At 44.3% G+C, this 22,084-nt stretch overlaps 2 protein-coding genes across 5 annotated transcripts in view; both read left to right on the top strand.

Annotated features, from left to right (window-relative positions):
• Positions 1–8,812, top strand: part of LOC147445014 (LRR receptor kinase SERK2-like) — a 76,692-nt gene extending 67,880 nt beyond the window's left edge. For all 4 annotated transcript variants that reach the window (XM_086527501.1, XM_086527498.1, XM_086527499.1 and 1 more), the window contains 2 exons: positions 7,620–8,014; positions 8,092–8,812. In XM_086527501.1, the coding sequence (XP_086383627.1) occupies positions 7,620–8,014; positions 8,092–8,403 (707 nt within the window). In that variant the 3' untranslated portion in view covers positions 8,404–8,812. The remainder of the gene's footprint in view (positions 1–7,619; positions 8,015–8,091) is intronic.
• Positions 8,813–19,309: 10,497 nt separating this feature from the next.
• Positions 19,310–22,084, top strand: part of LOC147445015 (uncharacterized) — a 64,015-nt gene continuing 61,240 nt past the window's right edge. Inside the window, exon 1 of the mRNA XM_086527502.1 lies at positions 19,310–19,506. The gene's annotated coding sequence lies outside the window, so the exon portion shown is untranslated. The remainder of the gene's footprint in view (positions 19,507–22,084) is intronic.

Genomic DNA, 22,084 nt, shown 5'->3' on the forward strand with positions numbered 1-22,084 from the left:
CCTACAAAATTCTTGCCAAGGCTCTGAGTTTGAGGATCCAGCCACTTCTAGAGAGCCTTATACATGGGACTTAGACTGGTTTTGCCAAGGAGCGTAGTATCCTTGACAACATCTTTACTTTTTGGGAGGCTTCTGTCCTAGCGAGGCACCGTGGTGAGAATCTGGTGATCTTCTCGATTTTGAGAAGGCCTACGACATAGTTGAGTGGGACTTTTTGGAGGACACTCTACGTAGGATGGGCTTTTTAGATGCTTGGATTAGAGGGGTGTCAGCTTTGTACAGACGAGCACACAGTCAGGTACTTTTGTCAGGAGGTAGAGGCGATCGTTTCATGCTTTACACGTTCGGTCAGACAGGGCTGCCCTCTTGCCCCCTTCCTCTTTCTGTTCTATGCTGAGGCGATGAGCAGGTTTTTGGTGTCACAGCAGGTTGGTTTGCGGGGCTTAGCACTTCCTATTCGGGGAGATGAGCTTCTGGACGTTGAGTTTGCTGACGACTCAGTCTTGTACTTGGATGGCCAGGAGGCCAACGTTCACAGGTGTGAGCAGGCTCTTGAGACCTTTTGTTGTGCATTTCGCGCACTAATCAACTGGAGAAAGACAGTGGCTTTCTCGGTTGGTAGTGCTCCTGTGCCCGATTGAATGCCAGGTGAGGGTTTCAGGTGGATTACCCCAGGGACTGCAGTTCGGTACTTGGGCTGTCAGGGTGGTCTGGACTTTTCTCCCAAGCAGCAGACTGCTCCCCTCCTTCTGTCTATCAGGAGGAAGTTGTTACACTGGAGCTCAGCACGACTTTCTTTGGCTGGCAGAGTAGTAGTGGCCAACCAGGTGTTGTTGGCGATTATGTGGTACATCACTTCTTGCTGGATCTTCTCGAGTTCTTGTATCAGCTAGGTAGAGAGGCTGATCAGGAACTTCCTTTGGTCAGGACGTGACACTCAAATAGCCCAGGCCAAAGTGGCTTGGCAGGTCATCACTCTTCCATGTTCACAGGGAGGGCTTGGGATCATTGACCCAACACAGCAGAGCAGAGCCCTTCTTGGGAAGTTCATAGTCAGAGTACTTCTTCTAGGTGAGGAGCCTTGAAAGGATATCTTGCTACAGCGGCTTCGTGCTAGGGTGCCTCAGGCGGGAGGCCCCTGGCGACCTTCGACCAAATGGATCTTCACAGAGATGCGCAGGGTTGGTTTGAGTAGGAGACTGGAGGACTGCTTCGCTGTGAGTTTGCTTCGATCTTGGGAGCATTTGCGGCGAGGCCTAGAGCAGTAGCGACAGCCTACTTGCACGGAGGAGCGCCTACGACAACCCCTTGTTTGGAACCCCATGTTTAGCACTCAGAGAGGCCACTTGGTTGGTAGTCGGCCTCATGTTTCCTGGGGTCCCATGGCAGCGGGTCTAGCACGCTCTTTAGGTGACTGGTTGGAGTTTTCAAGCTTGTCAGAGGAGTTGCAGGGTTCCAGCTACAGGGCATGAGAGGGGTGTAGAGCGTGCTAGACATGCATTAGAGTCTCCACAAGATGGTCACAAGCTGCACATGCATTAGAGTGGCTTATGGTGTCTTTGATTAGGTTGGCTATGGAAGATTGGATGAGAGTGGGCTATGGAAGCTTGGCTTATGATTAGAGTGCTCAAAGCTTATGGCTTCCTCCCCGCTAATACAGCAGAGCACGAAAACTTGAATATCTCCTAATCGGTGCAGAATTAGCCTCTGTGCATGAGAAGCAAAAATACTCAAAACTCCCTTTTCCTTCTTCCATCGCGGCCCGTTTTGTCCAAAAACCTGTTTTACAAAAAATTTCTAGAATAAGACTTTTTCGGCCTCCCTCATGCAAAGATGTGAAGTCTCTCACAGACTTTCCTTTTTACCACTGACCACATGTCTTCCTCTACTCAAGTTGCCTTCTATGTCCTAAGAGCCCTTTCACATGTAAAACCTTTCCTTCAAACATAAAATCTCTACGCTTAGGCCTTCATAACCACATAAAGCATACACTTTCTGGATCTCCTTGCTTGTTTTCGAGCCCTGGTCACTGCTCAATAAATGTATGAGCTTCAAATAGGCTTTTTCTGCTTCTCTTTACTCTTTTTTCCATCGTGAAACGGAGCGACACGACAACGCTCTCTAGGTGACTAGTTACAGTTTTCAGGCTTGTCAGAGGAGCTACAGGGCCTTCAGCTACAGGGCATGAGAGGGGTACAGAGCATGTGCCAGGACATCTCAGAGGCAGTTCCTGCTAAGTGGCTCACACCTCTCGAGCCAATAGCACCTATGTGGATGGGAGCCTTCACATGACTGGAGGTTCTCATCTCAGTTCAGACCTGCTCAAGGACCGTTCCCTCCCTTTTTTTCGAGTTATAGGGTGAGGGACGCTAAAAGCGAGTTGCAGTAGAGGCTCCGCAGGTGGCAGAGCGTTGTTTTCATAGGATCCGAGTGGTGGGCATCTGTGGGAGGACTTGTGTCATCGATCCCGACCCAACGGCTCTTGAGACTGGACACTGGAGATTGTGGGCTTGGGAGTGTTGTCCACTGGCATGAGTACAGTGGGATCTTGGAGAGTGGCTTTGGAGGGACCCTTTCTCTTCTGCAGACCACCTAGGTGTTCCTTTCTTTCAGTACACTGTTCGACTGGGACGTCACATACTGGCAGCACAGAGAGAGGTTCGCCCTATTGCAACACCTTATTGGCAGGAGGAGGGTCTCACAGCTGAGTTCTTGGCAGCCTTTTGGGAGAGGTTGTGGGACTCCAGACAACCGAGGTGAGTTACCTTGTTTCAATAACTGGTCGCACACAGAGCTACAGCAGTTGGGAGTTGGCTAGTGCATAGTGGTCTCGCGGCCGCATGTGCAGCTTGTGACCATCTTGTGGAGAGTCAGCGTCACTGTCTTTGGGATTGTCCTTTGGCACAGCAAGTGTGGCTTCGTGTTCTTTGGCTGATGCCTGCTCTTTCCACGGCTCGACAGTACACTTGGGGAGCAACTGCTTGGTCCACCCTCACAGGCCCGGCACTTCAGTTTGAGCTATCTTCCACCAGCAGGATGATAGTGATGCACGGGGGGCGACCTACACTCCAGCCTGCCACAGAGCTTATTCCACAGGAGTGGTGCAGTGAGAGAGAGGAGTGTTGGGAGCTCATCAGTGGCCTGACACTTTGGTTCATTTGGCGGGCCTGTTGCTTCCGCATCTTTGAGGCTCGCCCTGTGCCACCATCAGAGATTTGTGATCTTTGGCTAGAGCTGATCCACACTCCCAGAGGACAGCTTGAGAGACTCTAGGGCAGCTTCGACCGCATGCGGGAGCGCAGAGAGGCTTTCCTTCGACTCTGGCGTCTTGGGCCTTATTACACCATGGTCCAGGTGTACTCTGATGGCACTACCGTCCACCTGTGTGGCTTTTCCCTCCTCCCATCTCGTGATTTAGCCTCTTTGTACATTTGATGTTTTTTCATTGGGAGAGTCTCCCCATCATGGTTGTTTAGCCCTCTCTCGCAGAGGTGGTTGTAGCCCTATGGGCAGTTTCATTAACTAATAGAAGGATCTTTTTCTCGAAAAAAAAACTCCTTGATCAAAAGAGCAGAAAGGAGAAGCTAACTCCTTAATAAAAAGAGTAAACTGGTTGTCCCTCGGAATATATTTTTTTTTAGCTAACTTGAGTTGTTTTGCAGATATGCTGTAATCGCGGACGATTACTCTCTTTTAAGAAGGGGAGATGTAACAAACTGCTGACGTGTCAAAGCCTAAAGAATGGAGCCAACTTTGAAATTGCTTTTTGGGCCAAGGGCATTTAAATATGAGGTTAGGGCTCATTCTTTGGCATGCTTCTTGGAGAAGGTGCAAAGTTTGGAGTACCGGCTTGTACTTTGATGATGCAATATAAGGAAATACCGAAAGGGGTGCGAAGGTTTGGGGTCGCCACTCCGTGTTGCGTGTCGTCTCTCTCTTTCAGTTCAGTTGTTAATGAAGTGCTAAAAGTATGTTCAGTCTGCTCTTTTCTATTGGCACGTGGTGCCCGTCTTGTGACAATAGGCTCCTTGGTAAACAAGAAGCCTAAGAACCAACCGTTCAAGAAGTGGACTTGGACGACAAGAACCCAGAATTGGATGAATAAGTATATCCCAGCGGCTGACTTTAGCTCAGCTCGCTACCAGTGTGACATAAAAACGCGTTTCATGCGGATGAAACCCCGAAACCCCGAAACCTATGAAACGTTTTGCCGAAACGCATGAAACGGACAGGCATTTTTTATGAAACCTTTAAAATTGGGGCTTTTTTTCCAGAAACTTTGTTCAATAGAAGTACTTTGCTAAATGAATCAATGATGCATCAGTTATGATTCATGAAACTAGTGGCTGTGTTTTAACTTTCATCAATACTGAACATCTCTTTGATCGTGCTCGCTTGAAGTTGCTTCTAAGCAGTGAGCACTGAGCACGTCTCTCTCTCTCTCTCTCTCTCTCTCTCTCTCTCTCTCTCTCTCTCTCTCTCTCTCTCTCTCTCTCTCTCTCTCTCTCTTGTGGACATTAAAGTCTAGAGTCATGTGTGCTACATTATATACATATTTATCATATTTTATTAATATATAATTTAGTGTCGTTTATGAAACCTGTTTCATGTTTTTGACGCTATGAAACGAAACGTTTCAAAACCCCGAAACCACGAAACATTTCATGTCACACTGCTCGCTACCATGCATGGGACAAGTGGGACGAGAGGCATTCGTGCCTGGCGTTGGAGCCCTATAAGACGGCCAACTTTGAACAAATTCGTAGATACTTGCTGCAACTCAATAGGAGCACTATAGTGAATAGGAAAGAGGAGAGAATGCTGGCTCCCGCGAGAGTAGGTGGGCTCAAACTGGTTGGTAGTTCTATGCGCGGACACAGCATTTGCACGTTGTGCTCCTAGTTAGAGGGTCGTTCGCTTTCGCATTTGCTGATGAACTGTTCGGCAGTTGATGACTCTAGGGGGCGCTAGCTAAACCGATTCAACTCCACCTTCAACGCTATCGACCCTTCGTTGGACCCTGAAGAAAGGACCGTTATCCTCCTTGGTGGGAGGCTCGTGGGAAGCGGATGCCCTTCTGGGTACGTCGTGATCCGCACTCGAGGGACAGGCACGTGCCTGTGGCGAAGTTCCTTGGTGAAGTTGTACCCCGGTACTTGGGTGCTCTGCATAGGCGGATGGGGAGATAATGCTCCCCTTCCTATGCTGTTATTTTGAATCCGATCCCTTCCGGGGGAAATGACATAATTCTACAAGAGCGCCCAAGTGCCATTCCCCCCCCCCGGGGGGGGGGGGGGGGTCAACTTCACCTAAAAGAGGTTGGGAGGTGCAAAAGGGAGACACCACCAACCTCAGCGGACGCCACTTGTGAGCCGACGCCCTTCCAAGCGGGTATGGCATTTCCTAGGGGAAAACCGTCGGGTTACAAAGGCAGTTTAGTGAGGTGAGCGATAAGTTACCTGGAAGAGGCAACTCCAAAGGGAAGACCGAAGCAAGTCCCGCAGTACCTAGGCCTCTGAACAGAGGTACTTGGTTGCTGTCATGCCCATATCAAGTTGGCGAAATGGGTCTCTCAAGGGAATAGTCATGGCCCTAAGAGTGTAGATCACTCTGGCCTCTCGTAGTCCAGAGGAAACTAGTGACAAAAGCGTCTGCCTTAGGATTTTGAGTGCATAGTTCTGGTCGTTCTTCTTGTGCACTTTTCTGGTGTATGAGGAGAGCGGCCGGGGGTGCCCTACCCGACTCCTAAAACAAAACAAAAGACTCGACCACAAATGACTTCCTAAGGTCTGGTAAAACAATCACGGGATCTGAAGTCAACTTTTTCTTTAAGAGACTAAAAGCTGAAATCTCCAAAACCCTCTCTGAATAGACAGTGGAAGCGACCTCGTTTCTCATACAACATCGGGCAATGACATGTGTAGTGCAGCTCTGTCTCTGGCTCTAGGCGACATAAGTGACATATCCTAGCCTTTGTTGGTACTCCTCTAAATCGGCCAGTCTCAATCTGAAGCTAATGTGAGGATGTGCGTATCTGCCCAATAGCACACCGTATCCCATGAGATAATTTGTATCCTTGTATGCAGGCCTAGTCACAAAGCCGTCCTCTGTGAGTTGGAGAAGATGCTCTGTATAGAAAGCCATCTTCGTGCCCAACTCCTGTGTCGCCTGTATCCATATGCTCTTGGTATCAAGCTGAATCAGATCCTGACGTATGAGTTGTGATCTCTATCCGTGGAAGAGATAGGGAGGGTGTATCCAAGGAGGACTGGAACGGGGGCAATCTATCCATGCTGAAATCATGTGACTGAGACCATGACATCATCTGCCCATACCAACATGCTTTATCTCCCTGCAGCGCTAGCTGTTGAGATGACTCCAAAGCGAGCCGAGCTTATCTGTCTCTGGGGAGATCCCATAAGCTGTGTATAAAGGATATTGATCTAGTCAATGCCTCGACCACGAGGGGGGGGAGCGGCTAGCTTGGCTCGGATAATCTCATGTGGCACTGAGGCCTTAGCCCAAATCATCTGAGAAATCATAGACACCAAAGGCCTCTCCATACATCTCCATCCATCTGTGTTGCCTGATCTGCCAGGGTGGCCTACTGAGGGTCCCCATATTTGAACTCCGTAAAGCATAGCTGAAGCCATTAGAGTGTCAAAAAGCCAGAGCTTCGTTCGCGGTTGCTGAAACTGAACCTGCGAACACATCCTCTCCAATCCTCCCAAGGCTGCATAAGCTCTTGTCAGTCTAGTCTCTGCTGCTCTCCTCAATGAAAACACCGGTCCACTGAATACCACCCAAGATAGGCGTATGTATCTGTGTACTCCACTGTCTCCTGGCCATACGTAAATGTGGGTGCTGACCTCTTGACCCACTGTGATGTGGTGTTGAACACCATAATCTTGGTTTTCCCAAGGTTAACAGACAATCCATAACCTTGGTTTTCCCAAGGTTAACAGACTATCATGGGAAAATATTTGCTAAGCATCTACATGAGGTTGCATCCCCTCAGAAGAGTCAGAAATCAAAACAATATCATCAGCACATAACAACAGCGGGATCCATGTCCCTGCTAGCTGACCACCTCTGTCTCCCTCTCGCTCCACATAGTCTGAAAACTCATCCACATGCTCTGAGAGAGAGAGAGAGCAGTCCAGGTTGGTCGTCGTTAGAGACTCCTGAGGCCTTAGAGATCTTTTCATAGGCCGCGTGCACACGAGGATACAAGGTATCATGGCCCAAGACTAGGTGAGACCTCCCCGGCTTTTCACCATGGAGGAGATTAATGCTATGCTGCAGCAGCCTATGAGAGAGGTCATGGGATGACTCATCATTTTTGCCCCCGCTTTTAGTGTGTCCTCCTCGTGCCCATATCCCCATTCTACATTGTTTTTCTTATTTGCCTACCAGCTTCATTACCTTGCCTACTGGGATTGTTTTAGGATCTAGGGTGTTTCCTTTTATTCTTTATCTCAAATGATTGTATCACGTCTGATATGGTTGTAGCTTTTGGTGTCATGTCATTTTGGCCTTTCAATGATGTTAATATAACTGTTGGAAATGGAGCTTTAAAGTAGATTTGATATTAGAAATCAGCTTGCCCTGTTTTACAGAAAGGAGCGAAGGGATGGGGGTTTTGGATTGGCGTCATCGAAAAGACGTCGCTCTTGGTGCAGCTCGTGGGCTTGCTTATCTTCATCATCATTGCAATCCAAGGATCATACATCGAGATGTCAAAGCAGCAAATGTTCTCCTAGATGAGAATCTGCAGGCAGTGGTTGGTGACTTCGGGCTTGCCAAGTCAATGGAGAACCAAAATACCTATGTAACAACTTTTGTCCGTGGAACTCTGGGTCACATTGCCCCAGAGTATCTATCAACCGGGAAATCGTCGGTAAAAGCCGATGTTTTTGGGTTTGGAATTATGTTACTAGAGCTCGTGACTGGTCAAAGTACCATCGACTTCGCACGCTTAAATGAGGAAGACGATGTTTTTCTGCTGGATCATGTAGGTACTCCCTACTTCCAGGTGAGGCAAGCATGCTTATTATCTAAGATATTAACAAGGCAGTTTTGGCAATACAGGTGAAGAAGCTCCTGCGTGAGAAAAAGCTCAACGCAATCGTGGATCCAAGCTTGCAGCAGTACATTGCACAAGAGGTTGAGGAGCTTATTCAGGTGGCTTTGTTGTGCACACAACCAACTCCAGAGGACCGCCCGACCATGATGGAAGTGGTAAAGATGCTAGTGGGGGAAGGTCTTGCCGAAAGGTGGGAAGAATGGCAGCAAGTGGAGTATATCCGAGTGCGTGAATATGAGATGATGCCACAAAGACTGGTAGATGGGATGGACTCCACAATGAACCAGGAAGCCATCGAGCTTTCTTCGGGCAGATAAGTGCATGAGTGACAGATTGCAAATGTAAGGCACATCTCTGCAGGCTTCTCTTTTTTGTTTTGCCATTTCATTTGTAAGGATGAAGCAGAGTCCACCTTATATGCCCTGTTAACAATGACCCTTTTGCAACCACGCTGCTTGTAGGTCCTAATATCAAACGAGGAACTTTAGGAACATCAATTTCTTAGTTCAGTTTGCTTCAGTCCTGAGAATATATGGACATCTTACGTGCAGTTTTATCAAACATTATCCCTATGATTACAAAATAGTGTTTGAAACATGGGGCAAACTGCCATCATAAAGAGAAATGCTTACAAATCTACGAGGATGGATCAAAGTACTCTTCAAATATGAGGCTGTATCACTGCTGATGAAGTTATAGTTAACCAGTTGTATGGCTCTTACGGTAGTCCAGCTAGTCTTGCTTGGTTGGCCTTGTCGAAGCGTACATTTGAAAGTCTGATTTTATTTCGTGGTATAATAAGCCTTAAACAACACAATTGGGGACTACTAACTTCACGAGGAAGGTGTTTGTTGGCACTGGCGTAGGCAGTTGCTATTTTGCATCGATTCAATTTTTAGTACAAAAGTGTGGCCCTCTATTACGGGCCAGTAATAGTAATATCCTTTTAGAGTTGACGACGTGCCATGTTCACTGTGCGTGAGCTGCTCTCTCTCTCTCTCTCTCTGCGCGCGCGGCAACAGAGGATGAGATGCTACTCTCAACCAGCAGTGCCATTCGTCCTGTGGACACCTTATTTTTTGTTTTCGCTATTTCAAACTGTTGATTTGCTAAGCTGTGCATGCAAGGAAGGCACCAGTTTTAACTTTTCACATGACAAGAATTTTGCAAAACTCAAAAGCCATATATAGTGCATTGCTACCAGTGTGCCACATCAGTTGGGACCATCTCTCCTCAATACTTTTAGAAGAAGCGACAGCCATGCCTCGTGGCTTTCGTTTCAACACTAGGTTGTGGTCTTGTAATACAGGTGTACTACTACAAATACAAAATTTTGGTGTCCCCTCCCAAAGTAGTGATTCTAAGCTCCTTCTCGAGGGTATATTCTTCCTAACAAACAATGGTTGCACACCAAGAAACAACATCTTATACATGAACTTCCTTGAGCTTTCACATTTGGGATACATAATCACCACACCATTGCTAAGAACGTTCACTTTTGTAAGCATGCCACATTTGGCATACGTTTTAACTACAAAGGTGCCAACCTGCTCTCATTAGCAATTCCATTGTTAACTGTTTGGCCCCTTGCATGATGCCACAAGCCTAAGATTTCTCTTATAGATGTCTCAGATCTTGAGCTAACAAAACGTAGCACTTTCTTCATATGGGAAATCATTGAAAAGCAGGAGGCATGACTTTCTGGAGATTTTTTCAAGCTTGCAATGTGGAGCTCGAGGGAAATTCACACCTCCCTTGCATCTCTGGAAGAGCAAGATCCATGCTTGACAAATGCCTATGTATTATAAGGCTGAATGAATAAACAACCTGCATATGCATAATCTTTGAGCACCTTATCCTTGTGTAGATAATCCACTTCACATTAAGAAAGGCATTCGTGACGATTCAAAGAGGCTTCATATTGAAAAACACACACGTCTGACTAGCAATTTCATCGCAAGATTTCCTATCCGGGTTAATGTCTTGGAAACACCATTGGCAATTGCATCTTGAGAGAGACCCACGCTTCTTGCACACTCAAAATAGCCTAGAGCTCCTTGGTCATGCCTCTACTACAATCAATGCATTCCAAGAAAGAGTATCACGGATCTCCTCAAGAACATCTTGTTCTTTTGTGAGGGCTAGCATAAGCACATGTGGAGAAAAACCCTCTCTTTGCAAAGAATCTGTTGAAACAAGCGCAAAGCTCTTAAATTGTCCTTGTTGAGCATATCTTACACTCCCAAAATACCACATTCTAGAGATAAGGCTCGTCAAGAATGTTTTGCAAGGATGCTACACTTGGCATACATGTTAACTACGACATGGCCAAGTTGCTTAAGCACCACATAGATTATCTTCTTGTGGCTAAGAGCTGGGTCTAAATATGTGCTATTGAGCTTTTTGAGTTTTAGTTGGCGTAAAGTAGTGGTTACCTTTAATTTTAAGAAAATTAGTGATATGAAGGGAACATCATCCATTGAATTTGAGAAGCTACAAATACAATGAGATTTCACACTTTTAAGAGAGAAACATCCCAAATACGAAAGTCAGTATTGATTCCACTCCTTTGCGAATTAACACCAGATTTTGTATCGAGACACTTCTATGTCTCTTAATCGAGAAACTTTCATAATGAGATGCCACAAAGCTAGCTTATGAGTCGAAAAAGTTTGGCATTTTTTTGACTTATAAATTCCACCTTCGAAGTGGTGTTTACAAAGCATTTTCCAAGCTAGGTGTTGACGTGCTTTAAATTCATAAAGCTAGCTTATGAGCTCAAAAAATTTGGCATTTTATAGGGATATGGATTCCATGTTTAAAGTGGTATTGTCAAAGCATTTTTACATAAACCATGCCAAACAAATCGTGTGCTTTTTTTTTTTTCATTTTTCATTAAATTGGCAATGTTCCACCCTAAAACTCATCCTACTAAGCTCTAGAGTGCTACGTAACTATCCTTTGTAGTTCTCAACATGAAGATCATTGTTGCAAGGGCTGTGAATTGAAAGGCAATTAAGCACATCTTTTGCTGCTTGAGTGGCTCTATACATCTTGGCTTGTTTTATTCCAAGGGAAGATCATTGTTGCACCAGAATTGCATGCTTTTTCACACTCAAATTGGGCTAATTGCTAAGACATATGAGTGTCCACTAGTGGTTTTTGTTTCATGCTCGACAGCCCATGTATATCTTGGTTGAGCAAGAAGTAGCTTACTACTCCTTATTCTCCTATGTATATAAAGAATAAGGGTAAGTTAGTGCGGTCAATGAAGTCAATGGATGTCCGGCCCCGAGGCAAAAGCACATCCACCTTTAACCCCAACAACCTCCCACTAAAAGACGAATGTGCTGATAAGTGGGTCCTACTAGCTAAACTACTAGTATATACAAGAAAATAGGTGAAAGACTTTCTCAACCTATGTCCACTGGCTTGTTCACTCGATCTACATGCAACCAAATTGGCCCTAGTGATAGGTGAGCGTGTGTATCCATGCTAGAACTTGCATGAAAATCCCACAGACATCTTTGTATTGTTTGCATAGCTCCACAATGCATCATGCTAATGCAATCATTGTACGACTAACAATCCCTATTGTAGATTCTCCCATTATAGCTGCTAGGGCAGGCCTCGACACTAGTAAGTTGTACATGGGATGCTCGAACGTTGATGAAGTTTGTGCTATCTATATACAATGCATCATCACGACTACTCATCACGTATGGATGTGTCATCATCGACACTAGGATGACTACACATCAACTCATCAGTCTCTAGCATGAGCATATCAAAGAACTCCATGTTTGTCATCTGAGAGAGAGAGAGAGAGAGAGAGAGAGAGAGAGAGAGAGAGAGAGAGCTATTCTCCGTTTACATTGAAATGGGAGTACATAGCTTTGGACCTATTTAAATCTAGATGCCATTGGTAAATCCTACACATATCAGACTTCAATATGTATGGTGGTTGCTAGTTACCTTTGAAAACGTCTTTCCATAATCACATATGTTTTTCACCATGTTAATTTAACACTAGGAATGTGTACTTCCACATGTTGACAATTCCTCTTGATTTCATATGAAGGGTTTTCTAAATTTAAATTTTTGAGGTAAATTAATGCACATATTTTACCTAGAGACGTCAAATCAATTTTGAAAAATATGTGTGATGATGAAATTAATCCTAGATGACATGTGCCTTAAAAAACAGAAATGTATATTCAACAAAGCGATGTCTTTTTTTTAAAAATTCCTCTAAGAGGAGGACTTCCAATCAAGAATTTATTACTACTTATAAAGTATATATAGTCAAAGTGTTAGCTATTAGCATTTGAAAAGGTACTTTTAGCCATATGCTCAATAAAATTGTTATTGATAGTCAATAGTTTTCTTGGATGACAATTTTTTTGTGGATCTGAATTGCAAGCTCATGTAATTGAGAAGTCAAATTGATTTTGGCAAAACTTAAATCCCTTTTCGGAACTATAACTTTCACATACATTAGGCCTACGAGGAATTGACTATCCTTCAGAATTTCATTCAAGTCAAAGGTGAGATGTTTGCAAAAATGCATTCTAACTTTTCTAGGACGATAATTTTAATGATCTATTATAAGATGTGAAGTGCAATAAGTCAAAGTGCTTGCTATTGTCACCTGAAGAGCTAATATGCTTTTGGTTGTTTGGGGTGGGAGGATGGTTTTTCAATAAAGGTTCTACCATTAGGTCTCCCCAATCTTGGAAAAATAAAAAGTGTATAAGTGAAGGGTGAGTTTAGGAAATGAAAAGGCCCATGAAAATGGAAAGTCAAAAAGATTTTTTATGTGCATATAAAGAGATGATCGAGTGCACATTGATACATTTTTCTTTGATTATTTTCCTTTGAAAGTTTTCTTCTCTTTAGAGAATCCTTGCACTGTACACTATACACTATATAGGTAATGAATATATATGTTTTGTAGCCATTAGGAGAGCTATATAAATTTACTAGAGTTATATACATATATTTAGATGTAAAATGTACATATCAAAGTGCTTCCTATTGTTAATATACTTTTTGGCTAGCCACAAAGGAAGGGCTGTGTGGAGGGATGAGAATTTTTCTCGAGTCCCAAATGATGATGAGTTTTTTATGAAGCCTAATATCAAAAGAAGACGAGAGGAGAAAAGGCATAATGTTGATTGCAAAAACTTGTTCTAGGAGGAGACAGTGGCACCTTTCAAAGAGTGTGGATGACCCTTTATAAAGGACAACTATAACTTGAGCTCCAATTGTAAGGATTTTGCAACCAAAGACTCGTCAAGTAGGCCTCTTTGAGTTTTATGCATCTTTGTTTAGCAAATCTTCTTCTCAAGAGGAAGAGTGACTTGAAGACCAATGGCAAGCATGCAAGTTGATTGCTTCATACATGACTCTCCAGACTATATACAACCTGTAACCCTATTTTTAGTGAAATGCAAAGAAAGCCTGAATATATGTTGTGATAATGATCAAAAGAGTGGAAGTGAGATGGTGTGCCTAGAGGGAATATAATAAGCCATTGACTATGGATAGGAAGTGGCATCAATGGTTATGTTGATTCTTTTGATGATGTAGTTCATTTGAGCTTTAGAAAGCCTAAAGGGGAGTGATCCTCTCTCTCTCTCTCTCTCTCTCTCTCTCTCTCTCTCTCTCTCTCTCTCTCTCTCTCTCTCTCTCTCTCTCTCTCTCTCTCTCTCTCTCTCTTTATTATTGTTTGTTTTGTGATGGTGGCGCATCGTGTCTTGTGACCGAAATATCTTTGCTGCAAAGAAGGAGACCAGATGCCATAATCGAAAAAATGTGTTCCAATTTACAATTGTGCTGCATTGAAAATAAAAAGTGTTGACTGAGAGAAAGAGGAAAAGGAAAAATCCTATCTAGATTTTAAGAAAAATAGAGCAACAAGTCCTCTTGAACGAATCAAAGCAAGTGATAAAATTCACGAGGCCTCTTTGAGCACCACAATGCAAACACTCTATGTGAAACTTGATAAAAGGGAAGATCACTTTGTTAAGCCATTAATGTGCAATTCAACGTTCACTTTTTGTGATGGTGGTGCGAAATATCTTTGCTGCAAAGAAAGAGACCGGATGCCATCATCGAAAAAAGCGTGTTCCAACTTACAATTGTGCTACTTTGAAAATAAAAAGTGTCGATTGAGAGAAAGAGGAAAAGGAAAATCCTATCTAGATTTTAAGAAAAATAGAGAAAAAAATCCTCTTGAACGAATCAAAACAAGTGATAAAATTCATGAGGCCTGCTTGAACAACACAATGCAAACACTCTATGTGAACTCCTTGATAAAAGCGAAAAGCACTTTGTTGAGCCATTATTGTGTGATTCACCATTCACTAGAGGACGAGCTTGGCATCTTTTAGCACGTCTAGAGTGTAATGGAGGTGTCCATGATGTGTCTATTGTCCAATGATATCAAGCGATTTACTCGTTTTCCAAGCTTGTTTCCCTGCTATTTATCTTATACAATGAGCCTACCTTCGTTGTGGCATGGTTTCTAAACTCACTTGACTGAATATCCTACATAATTGTGTTGAGCCACCAAGTATAACTAAAGGTGAATGCAACAATATGCTTGGGATGCCCGACAATCTACTCTATGGTGAAAGCACTTGTGTATGCTAAAAGAGAGGGACACTACTCCTAGGATGAATCTCATCCAAAAGCAACCCACATCATGCAAACATGTAATTTTTTAAGGATACCAGATAAGTAAGGGTGATACAATATCAACAAAACAACTTCAATTCACAAAAGATTTTTACCAAAGCAGCATTATGAAAGGGAGTGTAGAAATGCCTTGAAATAGAAAACAAAAACTGTTTAAAGAGAACGAGGTTGAGCTGCTTCTCATTATATCTAAACAATTGGGTGTTAGAACTATTGAGAGTGCCCAAATCCACCATTTTCGACCACATGAAAGGCAACTAATTGGTCACTTTCACCCAACTTTGCAAGTTGAATTCGCCAACTTCTTAGCCATGACTCACTAGTGGAGCCTTCAATTCTCCTAGTTCATACCATGGCATGCATGCTTCCATGTATCCTCATCAACATCTGCAAGACTTCCACCCATGAAAGCGTGGTTCGGTGGTAGGTACATCTATTAGAGGACCACTCTCTTGACTATTTAAGTCTTCTAATGTTTTTTTTTGCTCAAAGATCCAAGAAGGTAGAAATGGAAACGCTAAGAGAGGGGGGGGGGGGGGGGGGGGGGGGGGGGAGAGAGAGAGAGAGAGAGAGAGAGAGAGAGAGAGAGAGAGAGAGAGAGAGAGAGAGAGAGAGTTGAAGTTGATGTGGCGGTGCCTCACATGCCTCACATGCAGGTTCTGGGCTGTGGGATGCTTCCAAGAAAGGGGGACTCATGAGAGCGAGCGAGACTGAGAGCCATGGACCATGGGGCACCTGCGTACATGATAGTCTTGCATGGCAGGAGCTAAATGCAGGGCATTGGTCTTGAGGAAAGTATCATTTCAAAATCTTAACATGCGTATAGCGCACCCACATGCTGGGGTAGGATTTAATTTTTTATTTTTCCTTTTAAAACCCAACGAGTAGCAAATTTAAAGCAAATTGACTTCAATGAGTGAAGTTCTAGAGCTCTGTGTGTGTGTGTGTGTGGGGGCCGTAGAGTCAAGGGCATTGTCAGGTGCATTTGCGACCAAACTAGTATGTAGGCGAGTAGGGGTCTGTCGGATGCAGAGGAGGTGGTTGCAAAGCGAGGCGATATCAATGTGGAAATGGCTATGGTAGGGCGGCGGGTAGCACACCATGAGATTTGACTCTTTGGCAGTAGTGCACGAGGAGAGAAAGTGGCTGATCAAGCTGTTGTGCACGTGCAAACAAAAGTATGTAGGCAATGACAGGGTTGTGGTGAAACGCTCCGTGGAGCAGGAGGATGGGCTACATGCTTCTTCTACAGGTCCCGAGGCACAATAGAGCACAGGGGTGGAGTACCAACAAGAAAAGAAAACATGAGGCACAACATCATCAAGGGTAGGCTTAATTGAGGACGATCATTTGGTTTCGTGGGGAGTGTGACAGGTGATGGTGAGGGTGCGAGAGTGCAAGGAGAGCTGAGGGAGGATGTCACTTGCATGGAGGCTGTCAAACCTCATCCTCGCGCTTGCTGAACTGTGCTAGCAAATTCTCCAGCCTTTGCCTTGGCCCTTGACCTTTGACTTGTTAAAATGCGACATGGCATTTTAATATAGTTACTACTTTACATTTTACACTCTCTCTTTTGTGTGAGAGTAAAATAATTTTATGAATAAGAGCCTTTGTGTGAGAAAACAAAAAAAAGATAGTTTCTTGCATTCACCCACCTAAAGAAAACATTGCCTTATCTCGAAAGCTTTAAAAAAGTCTATGCACTTGAATAATAGCGTAACTTTTATTATCATATTCATGATATCAAATTTCTATCATTGTCTTTAAGACTCATGTACTCTGGCATTGATTTAGTCACGTCGACACTTGACAAGCAACCCCCCCCCCCAAAAAAAACAAAACAAAACAAAAAAACATATTAAACAATGGTCACACGGGGCATAGTTATCAATAACCCTAACAAATAACTATGCCCATGCTATGGTCACATGAGCTTACTTAGCCTGCATAGTAGAGTTGTGCCAAGCTTTTTGCAATCATGCAATGGAATTATTATATGCATTTTGTAATTTGACAACTTTTGTTGCATAAAGCAAAAAGCTCAATTGTAATGAGAATTGGTCTATGAACTTTGAGAGTAGCGGAATTAGGGAATTAGATAAAGCACTTCTGTGAGATTACTTTGTGAGCATAGCGGGGAACTTAATTGATGGTAGCAACATAAACATGGTACTTAGTTATCTTGGCATGAACAATACTTTTGCAAGAATGACAATTTAGAGAACATGACAACAGTTGAGGACTGGATTCAGGTCCCCCCTCCAATAGCATTTGTATCATAGTTTCTCCCATCAAGAGAGACTTGGTACAATACAATCTTTGTGTTCCTTGTGACCTAGGTGATGCAATGAAGATGGAAAGATTCATGCATCACAAGTATAACATAAACTTTGTAGAAAGCATTAACTATCCCAAGCCTCAATCCCAAGGCCTCAAACACCTTCGAAGGTGGAGAGAGCTAGCGGGGAATGAGGGTAGGCAAGAGGAAGAAGAAACATCCCATAGGAGAAAGAAATAGTTCTTCACTTATCATCACTCTTCTTGCTAGCATACATAATAGCCTAGTAATGAAGATGGAGAAGATGGAAAGCTTAAGCATTGAAGCATGGCTCTTGGTTGGATTTGCATTCCATAGCCGAGAGTGTTGGTGTAAGCTCTCACTTCTCACAAGCTTGGAGAAGGAGGTGGAGTTCCTCTACTTTTACCAAGTGAGAATGAATCCACAAATTGAGTGTGTATGTGTGTGTTTTGTATACCCCCCCAGCACACCCCTTGCTTGCTTGGGGCGAGTTCTACCTTTTTCTCATGCCTCAAGCTCATTGGACCCCTCTCCCCCTAGCCAATCACATGCAGCATGCATTTCAAGTACATCGCTAGTCTTTGGACAAGCGTCCTCCTTACCCCTTAGAGAGAGAGAGCTTGAAAATATCTAGATATTTGTTGGATGGAACTAGAAGCTCATTGGACCCTCTTTAGCCCAACTGATAGCATTCAAGCACACCATGTGGCTAAGCATAGGGAGAGTCTGACATGTGTCCCATGTGCCCCTTGAGAAAAGGGGTGCCCTTTGGGTGAGTGGGAGGTTAAGTCAAAGCTTCCCCTAAATTTGGGGCTTTCCCCCTCCTTTGTAGGGTCTCTTTTTGACTCAAGCGACTTAGCCCCTATGCATGGGAAGCTTCTCAAGCACCTTCCTCCTTAAGCATGACAAGCACCTCAAGCACCTTAGTCATCAAGACGACAAACACCTCAAGCTTAGGTCGGGTTCCCACCTCAAGGTCAGTCCTAGCTTGCCTAAGGTCAAAGGACTTTTAACACTAACCATTGGAGGTCTTTAATGAAGCTAACCCTAAGGTCTTTTAAGCTCCATTAGTTAGCCTTGCTCTTTGACATACCATCTCTCATTTGGACCCCTTTACCATTGGCTCCGTGTTGAGATAGATCCGTAAGCACATGTCTATATTCTAACCCTTGTTCCCGTTTATTATCCCACATTAAATGATCAGTTTAATAAGAGTAAATAATTTGGGTTGGTTAGATATTAGATTTTATGACACCAATACTGCTTTGCAACGTGGATCCATCCTCTCCTTCATTTCATGCCATGGCTAACAACCAATCCCTTGTCTCTCCTCTGTGTTCATGGTATCACCGTTGGACAAGTTGCACGCTCCCCTTTCACCTCTATGTGGTAGTAAGGCAGGCTGTTTTGGATTCGCGTGACCATGAAGTTGGAAGTTCTCTCCTCTGTAGGAGCTCGTAGGGCAACGTAGTGCTCAATTATCCATTACGGATAATTGATGCCCAATGACAAGTTTACAAGCTCCTCTCTCTAACTTGCCTTTTCACGATTCAATTTTGTCTTTCTAAAGAGTATCTTTTATGTACTCCAACCAATAAAAAAATTGTACATTTTTATAAAAATCACCACCCCATCAGTAGGGCTCCCCAGCTGGAGGAAATTGAAAAGAAAAAGAGAATAAAGCTAGATGCGATTCTGAATGTAAGCAAGAAATTGCTAGATGGTGAAGCGTCAGGGGCAGACATCGTTGAGCAAGGAGTAGCGAGGGCGTACTGCATGCATGCGGCAACTCACTTGCCAGGCTTGGACGAGGGCGTAGGAGAGGAGGTGCGGGTCAAATCTTGTAGTGGTGGAGATGGGGTCAAAGCAGTATTGCGCAGCTGAGAGAGAAAAAGGATGCAGACACGATGTCATAGATCTTATGGGTTGGGGAGAGAGGCTGAGATTGTTTTTGTTTAAACTTAACTTTATCGATTACAGCAGCAAGGCGGTCGTGCTTGGTTGGTTAGCGCGTAGAGCTACTCCTTGGAAGGCTACGAGTTCAATTATCAGACGTGAGTCTGCAGTTATGCTGGTGCACAATTGACTAAAAGAGGAATCTCCAAAGATTCCACCCAGCGAAACGAGCCAATAGAGCCAGTTACCTTACGTTTGGGCCAGGCCAAAAAAGAATTGTGTATTGTGTATGGTTAAAGAATCGTACATTCGCAACTTCCCGCAGAATTTTCAGGGCCATTGTTAAGAACTCAAAATCACACACGTGACTCTCTCTCTCTCTCTCTCTCTCTCTCTCTCTTCTCAGTAGGCGCGCAATATTCACCACGGCTGCGTGCGGCATTGGGCGATCTAACAGAAGCTTCATACGTAGACGATCAGGCTTCTAACCGCCTTCTGACTGGCAGCTTAATCGCAGCTCCAGGTATTTGTAGCACTTCATTGTGTATATTTTGGATTTATTCATGTCTCAAGCATCGGTTGTCTGTGCGAGTGTGCGCGTCAAATGCATGCTCTCGTGCCACACACACACAGCAGAATGGCACATATACATTGTTAGCCAGTTCGGGGCTTTCAGCAAAATGTTAAATATAAAACTAGTTTCAATGTTTACATTTGTTAGATCTTGACTTCGAAGGTCTTTGAATTCGATGGTTTCTGTTTATCATTATTTGTATATGCTCGATGGAATGGCCATAGTGGGTCCTCTTCGTCTATGGTTTGCAACGTTTTGAGCCAGCCAAGGCTCCTGGCTCCTTTGATGTTCACTGAAGCGGTTTGCACAGAGTTGAGGGGCTCGTGTATGTTCTATTTATGTGCAGTGCAGTGAGTGGTTTAGCACCACTGGATATGGTTGACTTAAAAATATGCCCCTTGGTTGACGTAGAGATGGTGTTTTTGGAGGAGTACAAGTTTTGCATACATGCCTCAGCTGGTACATAATGCCATATGAAAATTGCACTTTAAAAGTTGAAATAAACCCGTAGAAATTCTTTATTGCACGCCCGCACGCACACACAAAGAGAAATGAAACTATATTAAACGTCTTCAAAAGGCCAAAATGATCTATGAGATCAAACTGATACAATTCTGGTGGATATAATACAATGTCTGGACTCTGGGTACAAAGTAAAACGAAGTAAAATAAAAGCTAAAATGAACATCAATGTCCAAGGATGTCTGACACCGGGCGTTGTCTGAGGATGGATTGCATCGGTTGCTGAAGAATATCGTCAATGTCCGCGTTGGTAAATAGTTGTACTGGACGTCTCCAGTGCCGTGCGAGAATAGTCATGATCCTCTGATGGAGCCTCCGTCGATTGTTGGTGGCCCTTGTAGACGTGGGCGTCTAGCTCTCCCAAGCTCAGTGGCTCTATCAGTAAATATACCTCTAGTATAGGTGGACTCTGAAGTGTGTTGTGAAGCTTGCTGCCGGCTGGTACTCTCCTATATCTACCAGTCTCAATCTCTAGTTGATGCAATGATGTGCGCATCTGACCAATAGCACATCGTATCCCATGGATAAATGAGTGTCCATATAGGCAGGTCTGATCATAAATCCATCCTCTGTGAGTTGGATAAAATGCTTTGATCGTAAATCCATCCTCTATGAGTTGGATAAATGCTCTCTGTAGAAAGCCATCTTCATGCCAAGCTCTCGTGTCGGTTCTGTCCATGTCCTCCTGGTGTCTAGTTAAATCAAATTCTCTTTTGATGAGGTGGGTAATCTCGGTCCGTGTGAGGGACAACGAGGGTGCGTCCAACGAGTACTGGAAGGGGGGTAGTCTTTTGAGGACCCTTCAAATAGGATTGAGGACGCTTTTGGGAGCGCCTATATATGGTTTTAAGGATCTCGGATGTATGGCAACATGACGGCTTTGCACGACCCTCAGACAACCTGTCCTTCTCGTGATTTGACCGCAGAGTAGGAGGTGTGAATCTATCTAGGATAGCTCTTTCCTATGCTAGTGACCACATCTGTGACATGGGTGGTACAATATGCATTTTGGGAGGGACTACTTTTTCTGATCATGCTCTAATGATTCTTACTCTGTTAGACAAGTAGAGGAGTGGTAACGTTATACTACGCATCCAGAGAGGATATTGCTAGATATAGAGCTCAGAGAGCAAGTTGTTGCGATTTGGACAAAGAGTCAGGACACCTAGGGGGATGATGCTGCCAGAGTGGCCAAAGGCCTTGAGGAGCTTAGTCGTTTCTTTTTCCAAAAGTTGATAGTGCGATTGGCTGCAATCCGTGAGGAGAAGAAGCGGCTCCATCGGGGCATTGCTTCCCTACAGCGGATGTAGGAGCGTCAACGAGGTAGCCCTTGGATGGAGGTCCAGGTGCATCAAGCTCGACAGGAGCTGATCACCATTGAGGAGCGGCGCCACGAGTTCGCTCGTCACAAAGTGATGACGTGACTATCGATAGCAAAAACCCTAAAAACTACAAACCCTAACCCTAACTGTTGGCTGAAAAGGGATGCACGACCCAAGCTTACTCCTCAGAAGCGAGCTCGATTCATCAACGAGGGGAAGTGCTTTGGATGCGAGGAACATGGACACATCTCCTCGAAGTGCCCTAAAAAGGCACAAAAAGAACAAAATGATAAGGACGTCGACAGGCCTGAGAGTTCGAGAGTAGCTGAGAAACGTGGACGAGAAGGCAAGATGAAAACAGGACTGGTTCGAGATTGTGTGGGTACCGATCCCGACACCATGGACGAGAGTACATAATTTTGCCGAGCTTGGGGCAAAGTGAAAGATCAAGAGGCCCTGATTTTCTTTGATGGAGGAGCCAAGGCCAACTTCATTTCACCGGAATTGGCGGCGCGGCTCGAGATTACTCCCGATCGGATGGGACCACTTGCGGAGGCAGTTCTAGCGGCACCCGGCAGGGATGTAGCCATTACACCTGTCATTGGCAAACTTCGGCTGCATTGTCAGGGGTATTTGGGGCATGAGGACTTCTTTATAATGCCTTTGGAGGGTTGTGATGTTCT

The sequence above is a fragment of the Adiantum capillus-veneris genome, chromosome 13 (genome assembly GCF_014529385.1).
Source record: "Adiantum capillus-veneris isolate H3 chromosome 13, ASM1452938v2, whole genome shotgun sequence".
Lineage (NCBI taxonomy): Eukaryota > Viridiplantae > Streptophyta > Polypodiopsida > Polypodiales > Pteridaceae > Adiantum > Adiantum capillus-veneris.